The 14,448-nt window shown below is 36.4% G+C and overlaps 1 protein-coding gene across 3 annotated transcripts in view; it reads right to left on the bottom strand.

The window, feature by feature from the left end:
* The window catches only part of PKN2 (protein kinase N2), a 146,060-nt gene extending 132,180 nt beyond the window's left edge, over positions 1-13,880 (bottom strand). For 2 of the 3 annotated variants that reach the window (XM_059925786.1, XM_059925777.1), the window contains exon 1: positions 13,494-13,633. In XM_059925786.1, the coding sequence (XP_059781769.1) occupies positions 13,494-13,541 (48 nt within the window). In that variant the 5' untranslated portion in view covers positions 13,542-13,633. Of the gene's footprint in view, positions 1-13,493 lie in introns of all 3 variants that reach the window. The other variant, XM_059925795.1, reaches the window with a different exon arrangement.
* Between the last annotated feature and the right edge of the window lie 568 nt (positions 13,881-14,448).

Below are 14,448 nucleotides of genomic sequence, written 5' to 3'. Positions count from 1 at the left end.
TAAAAGGGTCATCTTAAGAATCAACTGAAATAATACATATAAAAGTGCTTTATAACTCAAAAATGCTTCACAAACATAGAGTGATATTGCTATTAGTAATATTACTCATATTTTTTCAACATCTTCCTCTTTATTTTGTATGAGGTAACCAACCAACACCAGTTTCATTTCTATAATTACCATTACAGTACAGTAAAATAAAGACTATCTGCCATCTTGCTAACTTCAAAGAAAAGAAAAGGAAAGGAAAGGTCCACTTTTTTTTTTTTTAAGATTTAGTCAAGTGGTTTTTTTTTAGGGATTTGATAAGTAAGAATTTTACTTTAGATCTGATATTTAAGATTTCCAATCCTTAAAAGGACAAACCAAAACTAAGTGTAGAATTTTGTATAGAGTTCTATGAGGTTTTAACACAATGAAAACATATACCAGAACAAAAATTTATAGTAAAATGGACTCTCCTGATGCTGGAGTGCAAAGACAAAGTTTCCATAGCAACAAAATGAAAAGTCAATTATTCTAACCAATAAACAACAAATAATTGGACATTTACTATAACTTACACATCAAAGCTCAAACATATTCTATTAGAGTTGATATTATTTATTAATATTCAGAAGTATATTACCACAAGTCTGTTTCTCCAGTGCTGAAATGTGAGGGACCATTTTGGAATTTGTAGATACATAACCTTAGTTCAAATTTATAAAAAGTCCAAAAGCCTCTAGGAAAGGAAAAAATAAGGATCTGAACTTATTTAAACTGCTTCATGAAATCTCTGAATTGTTCTATTGCTCAATATTTACAATGTGTATTTTTTGCATGACAAATAACAGACTCTTAAATGAAAGCTCAATCCTAGAAGTTCATCATTTATCAAACTATCATTTTCTTATTATTCTTACACACATAACTTCAGCATACTGATAATTTAAATTAAGACAATCATGGAAATACACACATCTTTCAGATAGCTATCCTCATTATACCCTCTATGAAGCAAAAGAGGAAAGAAAAGAGGGGAAAACAACCTATGAAGTATGATCAGTTCTCTAGATCTCTTATGCTCAACTTCAGCCAGACTGTCAACCACAAAACTTAAATATTTAAAGAAAAATGAAGTAATCCTAAAACATGAACCTGCAGGGGAAGGATTACTGTTTACTATATACCAGGAACTTTATGTACATCATTTAAAAAAATACATCAGGGAAATGCAAATCAAAACCACAATGACATATCACTTCACACCGGTCAGAATGGCTATCATCAAAAAGAACACAAATAACAAAAGACAGAAAAAGAAAAATATCATATGATACTGCTTACATGCAGAATCTAAAAAAAAAAAAAAAAAAGACACAAATGAACTTATTTACAAAACAGAAACAGACTCACAGACTTAGAGAACTAACTTATGGTTACCAGGGTGGAAAGGTGTGGGGGAGGAAGAGTTAGGGAGTTTGGGATTGACATGTACAAGCTGCTATATTTAAAATGGATAACCAATAAGGACCTACTGTATAGTGCAGAGAACTCTGCTCAATATTATGTAGCAACCTAAATGGGAAAAGAATTTGAAAAAGAATAGATACATGTATATTTATAACTGAATCACTCTGCTGTACACCTGAAACACAACACTGTTAATCAACTATATTCCAACATAAAATAAATTTCAAACAAAAAAACAAATGCTGGCGAGCATGTGGAGAAAAGGGAACCCTCATACACTGTTGGTGGGAATGTAAATTGGTGCAGCCACTGTAGAAAACAGTATGGAGGTTTCTCAAAAAACTAAAAATTGAACTACACATGACCCAGTAACTCCACTCCTGGGTATGTATCCGAAAAAAACAAAAACACTAATTCTAAAAGATGCATACACCCCAGTGTTCACAGCAGCATTATTTACCGTTGCCAAGATATGCAAGCTACCTAAGTGTCCATCCACAGATGAATGGATAAAGAAGCTGTGGTATATATACAATGGACTACTACTCAGCCATAAAAAAGAATGAAATTTTGCCATTTGCAGCAACATGGATAGACTTGGAGGGTATTATGCTAAGTGAAATAAGTCAGACAAAGACAAACACTGTATGATATCACTTACATGTGGAATATAAAAAATACAACAAACTAGTGAATATAACAAAAAAGAAGCAGACTCACTGATACAGAGAACAAATCAGTGGTTACCAGTGGAGAGAGGGGAAGAGGTAAGGGCAATATAGGGGTAGGGGATTAAGAGGTACAAACTATTATGTATAAAATAAACTACAAGGAAATACTGTACAACATAGGGAATATAGCCAATATTTTATAATAACTATAAATGGAGTATAACCTTTAAAAATTGTAAATCACTATATTGTACACCTGTAACTTGCATAATATTGCACATCAACTATACTTTAATTAAAAATACCTTACAATAGCCCTGAGCCAGAAATTATCACCATTTTTATAAGAAAACTTGCCTCATGGAGCTAAATAACCCACCAAGTCAGACAGCTAATTTGTGCTAAATATGGGATTTAAACCTAGGTCTGTATGATTTCAAAACTTTACCTACTAGACCGGTGATTTCAACTAGGCCTTAAAATTACTGATCAGTAAATTTCCAAAAAGAAATTTGGCAGATATATATAAGATTACTGATTTATTATTTTGCCAGTTAGAATATAACTATCAATTATTCTAATCATTTCTTAAAAGAGAGTACATTTTGACATCAAGAATGTAAGGATATAAAGAGAAGCAGAAACAGCAAAATCTCAGAATGGAGTACAGTCCACATCTCTACTTATAAACTGGCAACTTTATATAGACATATACAGAATACATACTCATACAACATTGTCCTTAGGGTGAAAATATCATCATGAACAGCACTGGTCCATGACCTACTAGTTGTAACATGCTTAAGTATCTTCAAAAAAAATGCATACTTTTAAAACTCAACGAGGCTTCCTTTTCTTTATGTACCAAACTGATAATGCATCAAGAATTGATAGGGTCAAGTATCTTTATTGTCACGGGCACTTCTAACTGACAGGCTCATTAGTAGATAAAAGAACACTTCCCCGCTCCTCAAGGCTCCCAAGAGAACAAAAAATTAGATAACTTTTACTGATACAGCAAGAAATAAGTTTTGCTGTTTACAAGTATACCTGTTTTCTAAGGAGGACTGATTCCTTTAATATATAAGGTCTTGTCTGATGAACACTTGAGGAGCTTGGCTCTGCCTTTTGAGAGGAAGAATTTGAGGGAACTGAACTGTTCTTCTTTAGGGAGAGAAGAATTTGGAGTTTTGATGGCAAATAAGAAAGAAAGGATTGAAGAATAGACAGGAAGTTGAGGAGAGAGGAGCCAACCATGGTATATGAAACTGGGTATACTATGGGGGAAAGGACTAAGTGAAATATAAGTATCTTTGCTGAAACCAATTAACTTGTTACATGCCTATAAACATGTGTAGAAACAGAAACCCAGGAAGCAGAGGGTGCCCTGAGAATTTAAGTGCTTCCCACCAGGAAAACAGAAATCTTGGGGAGACTTTGGATTTCCATAGGCCATAAGATTGTGGGTTCAAGCCTATCCTACCTAGAGCTTGAAGGTAAGATTTGTCCTTCAGATCAACTAGCTAGTCATCAAGAATAATCCTAATGAAAAAGCAAACATTGGCATTGTTGAGAGAGAAGGAATGATATAAAATAAGAGATGCTGCACAAAGTGAAAGGCTAGGGTAAGAACCTGAGCAGACAGGAGATAGGGGGTGGTTACTGGAGTGGGGTGAGTCTGGGAAAAGGAGGAGCAGAGAAAAATGCCAAAAGAAGAAAGAGAAACTACAGTATATGGGTTAAGAGGCATTTGTCCTCTCAAGTCAGAGAGCATCTTGGTTCATGCCAATTATGTGACCATAGAGGTTATTTCCTTTAAAGTTTTGCTTTCTTGCCTATAAAGCAGAGATAATAGTACAACTTCAGTAGAATTGTCTTAAGGATTCAGTGAAATAACATCAATATAAATTAGTTATAATTTGTTTTTAATAATATAAAAAATTGCTATTTTTATTATTACTTGCTTCAGTTGTATCTAGACTTTGTTTCTTCTGCCAGTAGAAAATTCTCGGTCTGAGATGAGGAACTAAATTATTACGACTAAAGGTAATAAACTTAATATCATGTACGTGTCAAGTGGCCCTACCCAAAGAAAAATGACGCAATGCCGTTCTTCTCCCTCAAAAAGACCATAACAAAAGCAGGAAAAAAGTTTTAGGTAATAAACTTAAAATCTGGGGACTTCTAGACATGAGCCTGTTATTTATTCAACAGACATTAACAAGTAGCTACTATGTACAAGTTGCTCTGCTAAGGACTAAAAGCGTAAAGGTGAAGACAGGACATATAGTTCTTTTTGTCAAAGATTTTAAGCATTCAACACAGCAGAGAAAATGAGGCAGGATGCAAACAACTATGGTGCAATACAATGTATGGTAAAAGCCACGAGACAGAAAATATCCTACGTAAGTTTTGAGGAGACATTATACATGACTAGGGGAAAATAAGAAAAAAAATTAAAAAGCAGATCTAAACTAGGCCCTAAAGAAACATTCCAGTTGAAAAAAATAAAACAATAAAATACAGACAGAATATAGGTGAGGAAAAATCACTAATCATGGTGTGCCTAAAAAATAGGCTGTTTGCATGAAAAGAGTTAAGAATTAAAAGGTATTTTGGGGGGCTTCCCTGGTGGCACAGTGGTTAAGAATCGCCTGCCAATGCAGAGGACACGGGTTCGAGCCCTGGTCCGGGAAAATCCCACATGCCGTGGAGCAACTAAGCTCGTGCGCAACAACTACTGAACCTATGCTCTAGAGCCCACAAGCCACAACCACTGAGCCTGCATGCCACAACTACTGAAGCCTGTGTGCCTAGAGCCCGTGCTCCGCAACAAGAGAAGCCACTGCAATGAGAAGCAACGAGGAGCAGCCCCTGCTCGCCGCAACCAGAGAAAGCCCGCGAGCAGCAATGAAGACCCAATGCAGCCAAAAATAAATAAATTAAAAGAAAAAAGAAAGAAAGAAAGAAAATCCTCCACGGGATTGCCTTTGCACCTGCGTCAAAAACAAATTAAAAAAAAAAAAAGGTATTTTGGGGCCACGGCAATGACAGCTTCCAGCTCTGAGCTAAGGAATTAGGACTGTATCTCACAAGCAGTCAGGAGTCACTGAACGCTGCAGACAACTTCTGAATCTAGCAGCTGCACATAGTCTAAACAAAAACAGAATGAGACTGAAGAAGTAGAGGTGGAATATCAAGATATTATAATCATCCAAATGATAATGAGAGCCCAAACTTGGGCAGTGGCAAAGCAATGAATGAATTCAATTTACGTAAATAGAAGAATCAACTGAAGAGGCTGAGACAGCAGTCAAATAAAAGTGACCAGCAGATCTTTCTAACACGGGCAACAAGAGAAAGAATGATCACCTTCAGAAATGCAGACAAGTCAGATGTAGTAAACGGGTCACAGAATTAGTCATAGAAATCAGTCATTTATTTATTAAGCATTATTTATTCAAGCATATATCAAGTGTAAGCCATATGTCAGGTGCTAGGGGCATAAAACTGAGTAAGACCTAGTTCCTGTCCTGAAAGTGGGAGATACACATATAATTTAACAGTTAATTGCCATATTGGATGATATATTCAATCACAGGAGCTGCAAAATGAGAAGTAGGCTAATTTGCCAATGGATCAAAATGCTACATGACCAATCACTAAATTTACTTATTTATTAAAAATGTACCTTAAGTAAAAGTTTTCTTGATTATATGATATGAACATATTTATATATTCAACAAATATATTTTTCTTAGTGGAATTTTGAAGAGTGCCCAATTTGTCAAAAGTTTTTTAAGCATACCATCAATAAATTTAACAAAAATTAAATTTAAATTTTTTTTCATCAACAGATATCACAGCAATGGCAAGAACTGCATTTAGGATTCCACGTGTGTAAATACCAGTAAATTCTGCAAGAGAAGATTATTTTCTATTTTATATCCAGTATTAAATCTGATCAGCTACAGAACTTTATTGACAAGCTATGCATATAACTGAATAACCAATTCATATAATTCTAGACTTGGAATATATTGTCCTTCAAATGAAAGAATAAAATATTAATAATTAGTAATAGTAATAAATTTGCACTGAAAAGATATGGAGTGGGAAAATAAGCAACTGATGAACTATTTACATATATAATTTACACTATTTATTTCTAAATTTACCCTTTGAGTCAAATAACATTTGAGTGGGGCCTTCCCTGGTGGCGCAGTGGTTGAGCATCTGCCTGCCAATGCAGGGGACACGGGTTCAAGCCCTGGTCTGGGAAGATCCCACATGCCACGGAGCGACTAAGCCCGTGAGCCACAATTGCTGAGCCTGCGCATCTGGAGCCTGTGCTCCGCAACAAGAGAGGCCGCGATGGTGAGAGGCCCGCGCACCGCGATGAAGAGTGGCCCCCACTTGCCGCAACTGGAGAAAGCCCTCGCACAGAAACGAAGACCCAACACAGCCATAAATAAATAAATAAATAAAAATTAAAAAAAAAAATAACATTTGAGTGCCTAGTATGCGTTAAACAATACAATATTTTATACAACTTCCTATAGTTGTTCCTGTGGATACTTTGTAAATCCATGAGTCATAAACTGTATAACTTTACCCTTTCTATACCAAACCTAGACTAGATATTAAGTGCAGGCTTGCTGATCACAATGATGTAAATGATTTTCAATGTTTGCCAAAAAGGTAAAACACTTAAAACTGTCCCTCCCACAAACCCCCAAAAGAAAGTGAAAAGACAAGTTACAAACTGAGATAAGACATTCACAATACACACAAAGGATTTATATGAGGAATATAAAGAACTCTTACAAATCAATTTAAAAAACAGAAAAATAGGCAAGACTCATGAACAGAAATTTCACTGAAGAGGAAACATAAAAGGCCAGTAAACATTAAAAAAAAAAATGTTCTACATCAGTGATGATCAGGAAAATGCAAATCAAGACCATTTGATGAGATCACATTTTACACTCTTCTGATTTGTAAAAATTAAAAGACAATATCAAATGTCAGAAAGGATAGATGACCAAGGGATCTTTTATCTCTTACCTGCTGACAAACTATAAATTGGCACAAACACACTGCAAGCTGGGCATTACCCTGTGAGGCAACAATTCTACATCTGGGTATATAATTAATAGAAACTCTTACATATATGCAATAAGAAAGAATGCACAGAACATCCATAGTCATCGTTCACAATTACAAAAACCAGAAAATAAATAAATGCCCAACAAGGAAGAGTCAGTGGATAAATATCCAAATAACCAATAAGGGGAGAGCTGAATATTTTACTCATTGAAATATCACACAGCAATTAAAATGAGTGATTACAGCAACATACAATAATATGGTTAAATCAGCAATAGTAAGTGAAAAATCAAGTTTGGAGAGATTATATTGAACACAATTATATAAAAACAACTAAAATAAAAGATATAACTTTTAGAATTGTATATCCAACAAAACTAAATGCAAAGAAAGAGAATGAACACAGGACTCAGGATGATGGTTACTTTGGATGACAAGAATGTGGAGGTAGGGGGATGGAATGAAGAAAAACCATGTATAGGTTAAGTTCCTAGCTTTTAGGGGGAGTTGGGGAGTGAGTGGTGGTCCATGGGTGTTTATTACAATGATATATGGATGGATAATGATTAATCCAAACCAGTGTACCTAAGGTTTAATAAAAGGAAAAAAAAAATCTGAAAATTTAATGAAATTTGTTCAATGAAAATTCTGAAACAGACAAAACAAGCACCTCCTTAGAGAATCTCTAGGGAAACAACTATAGGAAAGGGAAAACAATATGATTAATTGTAAAATATATGATATTTAGCATACGTATTGGGTGGTAAGTATATTTTCTATAATCTAAAATAAATTCTAAATTCTATAATAACAACTTTCCAATAAATTATGATGTTTGTAAGCCAGGGCAGTAAAGCTTCAACCAATTAGAAAAAGTAAACCATTGCCAAGTTCCTAAAATAGATAAATCCTAGTAACAGTATATATTATGTAATTCTTGTCTATCAGTTCATCTCTATAACACGACACCAACAGTTACCCTCAAATCTAAGGTATTTACCATCAAATACACTCCTCCCAGGCTTTCCTGTTCTTCATTTTTAACAGACAATATTTATGTATATAATGTTACACAAATTTAATTTTTCTGAGATTGTGAAAAACTAAATGTGACAACAGAGCTAGTTTCAAATAAGATTTCATTAGATAAAATTAAGAGAAACTAGACATGTATCAAAATAAATGTTCTCTATTTCTGCTTTTCTAAGATATTAGAAGTTTACTTTTTCATTAGTATGTTCTTCTCAGTCAAGATTTTAAGTATCTTTTTAAAGCTTTTAACTAGTTTCGACTTTCTTTGTTGTCAAGTTTGAACTCTGCTGCATATCAAAAGTTATTCATATTAAATGTTACATGATTTCTGTCATACTCTAATTAGAGTAAAATTGGTTTTTGAAATACAGTAGACATTTGACAACTGTTCAACAGAGTACACAGTACTAGAAAATGATGCAAAATTAACTACTCTGTTCAAATATCATATATGCTTCTGGAAGTAACATTATTTTAAGTGATATTCATCTCTCTATTAACTAATTAGAGATGATCGAAAAACATGATCATTTTAGAGCCATCATTTTATAATACCAGTTTCAGCACAAAGACTTACTCAAAATAAAAATATTTTGAGATAAAAAAGTCAATAAAGCTAGTTTGATCCACTTATCTAGAACTAGTGGCAATTTTTTTTTAACCTACAGCTATTTCTATCTTAAAACTCTATGAACTTCATTTCTCTTTACAATTCTAATAAGTAAAATAGGATACAGAAGGGAGGAAAAATATCAAATCAGTATGTTGTATACCTTAAAATCACACATTGTATGTCAAATATATCTCAATTTTTTTACAAAAGGGAGGAAAAAGAGGAAATGGACTCAAATGCCATGGGACTTATAAGTTGGAAAAGCTCGTCAATTACTCTGATAGAACTATGAGCACCTTCTATTTTCTTTGATGCTTTTCTGCATTTTCCAGATTTTTCTAGAATACACTTGTATTACATTGATAATTTGAAAAAAAACTGTAAAATGTGTCTTACCCATCTACCTACTTTCTCATGCTACATTCCCCCAACTCATGCTAGTCTTAATCCTCCCAACGCAGACACCTTCTACGTTCCAGTATCACTGCAAAATTAGATGCCATCTCTTAATTTCCCATCAAATGTGTAAAATAAAAGGGTGCTGTATGTAGATATAACTAGTGCAGAAATCCTTTTTGAACTTTTTAAGGGAATATTTTTGGGACAAGGGATTAGAAATGTAAATTAAAGAAAACTAAGTAATTTCTTAAGTCAATGATCATAGTCAACTTTTAACAATCAAGACATTTCTCATCCTAGGTAACAAATGGAGCCTTCTCATCAATGTACTGTGTACCTACTCAGTGCCAAACACATAGCTTGGTTACATAGCTTAAAATTTTAAAGCAAAGTTTATTTTATGGACAGTCTACAGAGAAACATGAAATCTTTTGGAAGGTTTTGGGTGAACATTTGACAACTTTCATCAGAAACATTAATTGTTAAATGAAGAAAACCTGCAAAAATGTTATTGTACTGTTATTCTTTGTAGAATGTTATACCTTATTTGCAATAATAAAGCACTGTTAAATTATAGACTACCAAATAAAATGTGGAAATCACTTTTCCTTGTTAGAGAGGAACCTAACAAGTAGTATAAAGTTTATATTAAAGTTAACTCTGGTTAACTACATTTTGGGCCAATTTTTAAAAAGTTCACACATTTACAATATTGGAATGCAAAACATTTATGGGTCCACATATTACAAAATGGTGTAGTCGAAAAGATATAAATCCAAATTCAAACTCAGACTTACATTGTGCACATGAATGACTGACTTAACTATTCCTGAACTTAGTTTCCTGATCTGTAAAATGGAAATAACAACACTCACTTTATTGGATTGTTTTAAAGATTACATAAGGTACACAGGGTACCAAGTACAATGTCTAACATACAGCAGATAATCAAGAAAGGTTATTTGTACTCTCCTCTAGAAAGTGAAAGTCATATCCTGTCATCTTTATGCCCTCCAATATACCTTTGGTAGCTACTCAATAAAGGTTTGTTGAAATGAATCCCTGTAACTTAAGACCAGCTACCTCAACCTTCCACTTGAGCAAGTCACCTCTACCTAAATAAATTCTGCTGAGAATGGAATTCAAGATTCCCAACACTTTATTAGCTATTTTGACGAAGATGAATATGCGATAATCAACATGGTAACTTTATAACTATGCTACTCAATATTTGGGTCTGCACTCTACAAAATTACTGTTGTAGCCAACATTTTCATTTTGAGATTCTTTATATAGTTTTCATTAACTCAGTTTCCTTGAAAATAAACTTTAATTTCTTTGGCCTCACGAAAGTATCGCACTCATTTTCCCACTACACTTCAAATAAAAAACAAGAGAACTTGACATAACAAGTTAATTACAAGAGATAAAAATTAGAAATTGCCAACTAAGTTTATGTTTTTTAACAGCCTATTTTTATTTTTACCACAGCAAATATTCTTCCTTACACATTGAAGCCTCTAGCCTTCAAAGTTTGTGTATACTTTATTAATGATTCCTTGTTGAATGGCTCCTAAATTACTAACAAGAGTTAGAAACATTACATTATATAGAAATATTACAATAATTAACAAGACTGTGGTTTCAGATTTTCTTTGTCTTTCCACAATCAAAAGTTATTAATAAGCCAATTCCACCTCAAGTAAAGTATTTCAAATTCTGCCATACAATTCGAAAATTAATTTTTTACATGTTGGATATACAATGTTTCTAAATAAATAAGTATCAATTTCATTAAAAGAAGTTGTAACATGTAACTTCCAGAGTGAGAAAAGATATGGCAAAGTAACAATTTCAACTAAACAATTTAAAAACTTGCTACACAAATTACTATTTAATTACTTAAAATCTGTATGGCAGAAAAGCATTAAGAACCTCACATTAAACAACTTTTCAATTTAAATAAATTCAAACAACTTAGAAGGTTTTTAAAAACTGGTTCTCCAAACAAGTTTGATAAATATTTGGTTACTATATTCTAGTTTCATGACCCAATGAAATAATAAAATGTTTGAACAGATGCATATACTTGGTGAAGCAAATTTTATCATGGTTCATCTTGAGTGCTGATATAAATAATATTTTCAATTATTTTAATAAACATGATAAAGTCCAAATGCAATAACTTTTATTAGAATTGGGAGTCAAATACACCAAGAAAAATGTCCTGGATATACATGACAACCTAAAATGTAACACTTATTAAAAACTATTCTTTTTCTGGAGGGGGTTACATTTTAGTTTATTTAAAAGTCTAACTTTAGATTGGACGTTCCCCTAGTTTGGTCCCATTTTTAAAATACTCATATTTAAATATTCCTATTTATTTGACTTGCTTCTTTGTTATTGTAAAAAATGGTCTTATTAAAAGTCCCTAAATGTTATATTTAATATACATGAAAATATATTTTCACATTCAGTACCAAAATAAGAGTTTTTTATGTCAACTTTCTATAAAATACAAATAAGGATGCCAAATACTTTATGATTCTGAAGCCACTCCACTCAAGGAAAAATTCTCCTGTTATTTTCATGGCTTTTTTTCAGTCAGAAGTAAAATATGCTTTTCGTATTTCAAGACTAGGCAATGGAAAGCATTTCTGACGTGCCTCAAACTTCATTTCATAAGCTCACGTAAAGTAATAAAACAATAAATTCCATTCATTTAGCAAATTGGTATGCTGGAAGACTTCCTTAGAAAAGACTAAGAGTAATTAAAACACTATATAGCAACATGTGCAATAATACAAAATTCAGCCTTGCATTTCCAAAGGATTCCAAATTTGCAAAAGCGCATTGATATACCTTGTTGAAATCTATTTTTATGGAGGAAATATCGAGTATTATAACAATGCCTTCAAGCTTACATCTAACTGCACAATAAACCAAGCTAATATAGGAATTTATCGAAAATACATTTAAACAGCAAAAAATTTAGAAGCAATTGAATTTTGAAATCATCAAGAATGAACACTTCGGAGTGTCTAGATTCAGCCTTCTCAAAAAAATTAACTGCCCAACACACAAAAACGAATGTAAGTAGGCTATTTTTTTTTTCTCTTAACTCCCATCTCAATCTTCGAGTAGCTAAAAGACTATATTTAAACAAACCAAAATAAGTTTAAGTCAAAGAACAAGCATGAAACTTTAATCCAGATGTAAACATCTCTGGGACACTCCAAAGTAAAGAAAAATAAACCCAACAAGGTAGCGCACATACCCTGCACATCAAAGAGACCTAAACACCAAAATCGTGCCTACATCATCAAATATTTAGCTGGAAAATGGGAAGAATAATACTGCTACTCAACGTGGACTTTAATTAAGGGATCTATTTTGTTCACATCTTCTGCAAGCATGTGGTGTCCAACATTTTCCCTTAGTCGACTGCTTTGCCGTTTGTAAACAACTTCTGTAGTTCTTTTTTGGTATTCAAACAGGAGGGAAAATGAAAGCCTGAAAAGCATCAGCATCTGGGCTTCCGGATCTGAGCCGGGAATAGCTGAAAAGGGGACCATGTAACTATCACTTGGTAAAAAAGAAATAAAAGGGTTAGCCCTCAAAATAAAAGAAAGAAATCTAGTCACCTAAAGAGGGTTGGTGAAGTGAAGCCAGCATTTGGTGAGACACTTTTTTTTGTTTTTTGTTTTTTCTTTAAAAAAAAAAAAAAAAAACTTGTCTGGGGGCTGGAAGTTATGGGGGCGCTCTTTGTGCAGAGTCGGAGGGGAAGGGGAGGGACGAGAAAACAGCTTGGGAGTCATTCAAAGGAGTTTAAGGAGCGGTGTTCGAGGGAAAGGCGGGGCGGGGCCCGGCCCGCAGGAGGTAGGGGGCGCCAGGGGTGTCCGCGGGCGGCTCTGACACCAGGGAAGGGGCGGCGAACTGGCCGCCCCGGGGACCGGGTGAGAGCCGACTCCGGCCGCAGGATGGGGTCCCTCTGGTAGGCATTGTCAAATTAAATTGGTGGCAGGCCAGGGCTCCGGCGGGGGCAGAGGCTCTGGTTCCAGAAGGAAGCGGCTCCCGAGTGACATCCCAGAGTTTCCTCACTTAGCGGGCTAGGGGCGCGGCGGCCGCACGGCTCCCCTCGGCCCCCTACCCCGCGCCAGACTCTCTCCGTCTGCTCTGCCAGCGCCTCGCGCACGGGCCGCGGCCCTTACCTGCAGCTCCGTGAGCAGAATCTCCCCCCGTTCGGGGTTGGACGCCATTGCGCTCCGCTCTGGACTCCACACCTGGACGCGGCCGCTGCTGGCGGGCGAAGGGAGAAGGCGGGACGGGATCCGGGGTGGGGGGTGAGGAGCGGGGAGAGAGAAGAAAACCTAGGGATTCATGGAGGCGCAGCCCCTGCTGGAGGCGCGGCTTATTTCGCCCGGTTCTTGGAGAGCGGCGGGGAGCCGGGACACTCGTAGCGGGCTCCCCCTCGCCGCCGCCCGCCCGCGCTGGACTCTCTTGCTCAGTCGCTGCCTCAGGGCGACGCCAGGAGCCGCCTCGAACCTCTCGGTGCGGGGCTGTGCGGCCGCGGCGGCAGCTCCTCCTGTCGCACCATTTGGCTGTCACCGCGTCGCAAAAGCGGCCTCACTTGGCGGCTGCCAGGGCACGTGACGGCCGCGGCCGCCGCCTCCCGCCGGGCGAAGGAGGTGGGGCGGAGGGGACCCCGAGGGCGGGAGTGGGGCGGGGCGGCTTCCGACCAGGCTCCGCGGCGGGGACTGCCATTGGACCCGGCCGGGGTGAAAAGGGGGGAGCGGACGGGGCTTGCGTCTCCTGGGAAGCGGGAAGAGGAAGAAGAAAACACACGCCCGCTTTCCTGCTTCGTTTAACTGCCCCGCTGTGAACGCTAGAAATCGGGAAACTACTCGCTCCTTTTTGTTTTTTTCCCAAGGTCCCTTTCTCTTTGCTTGCCACAGTTTAGGCCTAACGTAAACGGACCCTTTTCTAACCTCCACAACCGAAAGAGTTTCGGGACTCAAACCTGATAGATTATTCCGCAGCCCAAGCTATTAATCTTGCCTTTTGCTCGCACCCACCCTTTGCGCGCCTCTGCGACCAGTAAGGTGCACAGCTGGCGAAAGTGGGGTGTGGTCTGTACTTTTCAAGAAATGTTAGCGGCTCTCGACC

The sequence above is a fragment of the Balaenoptera ricei genome, chromosome 1 (genome assembly GCF_028023285.1).
Source record: "Balaenoptera ricei isolate mBalRic1 chromosome 1, mBalRic1.hap2, whole genome shotgun sequence".
Classification (NCBI taxonomy): Eukaryota; Metazoa; Chordata; class Mammalia; order Artiodactyla; family Balaenopteridae; genus Balaenoptera; species Balaenoptera ricei.
This window is presented reverse-complemented; position numbering and strand designations above follow the sequence as displayed.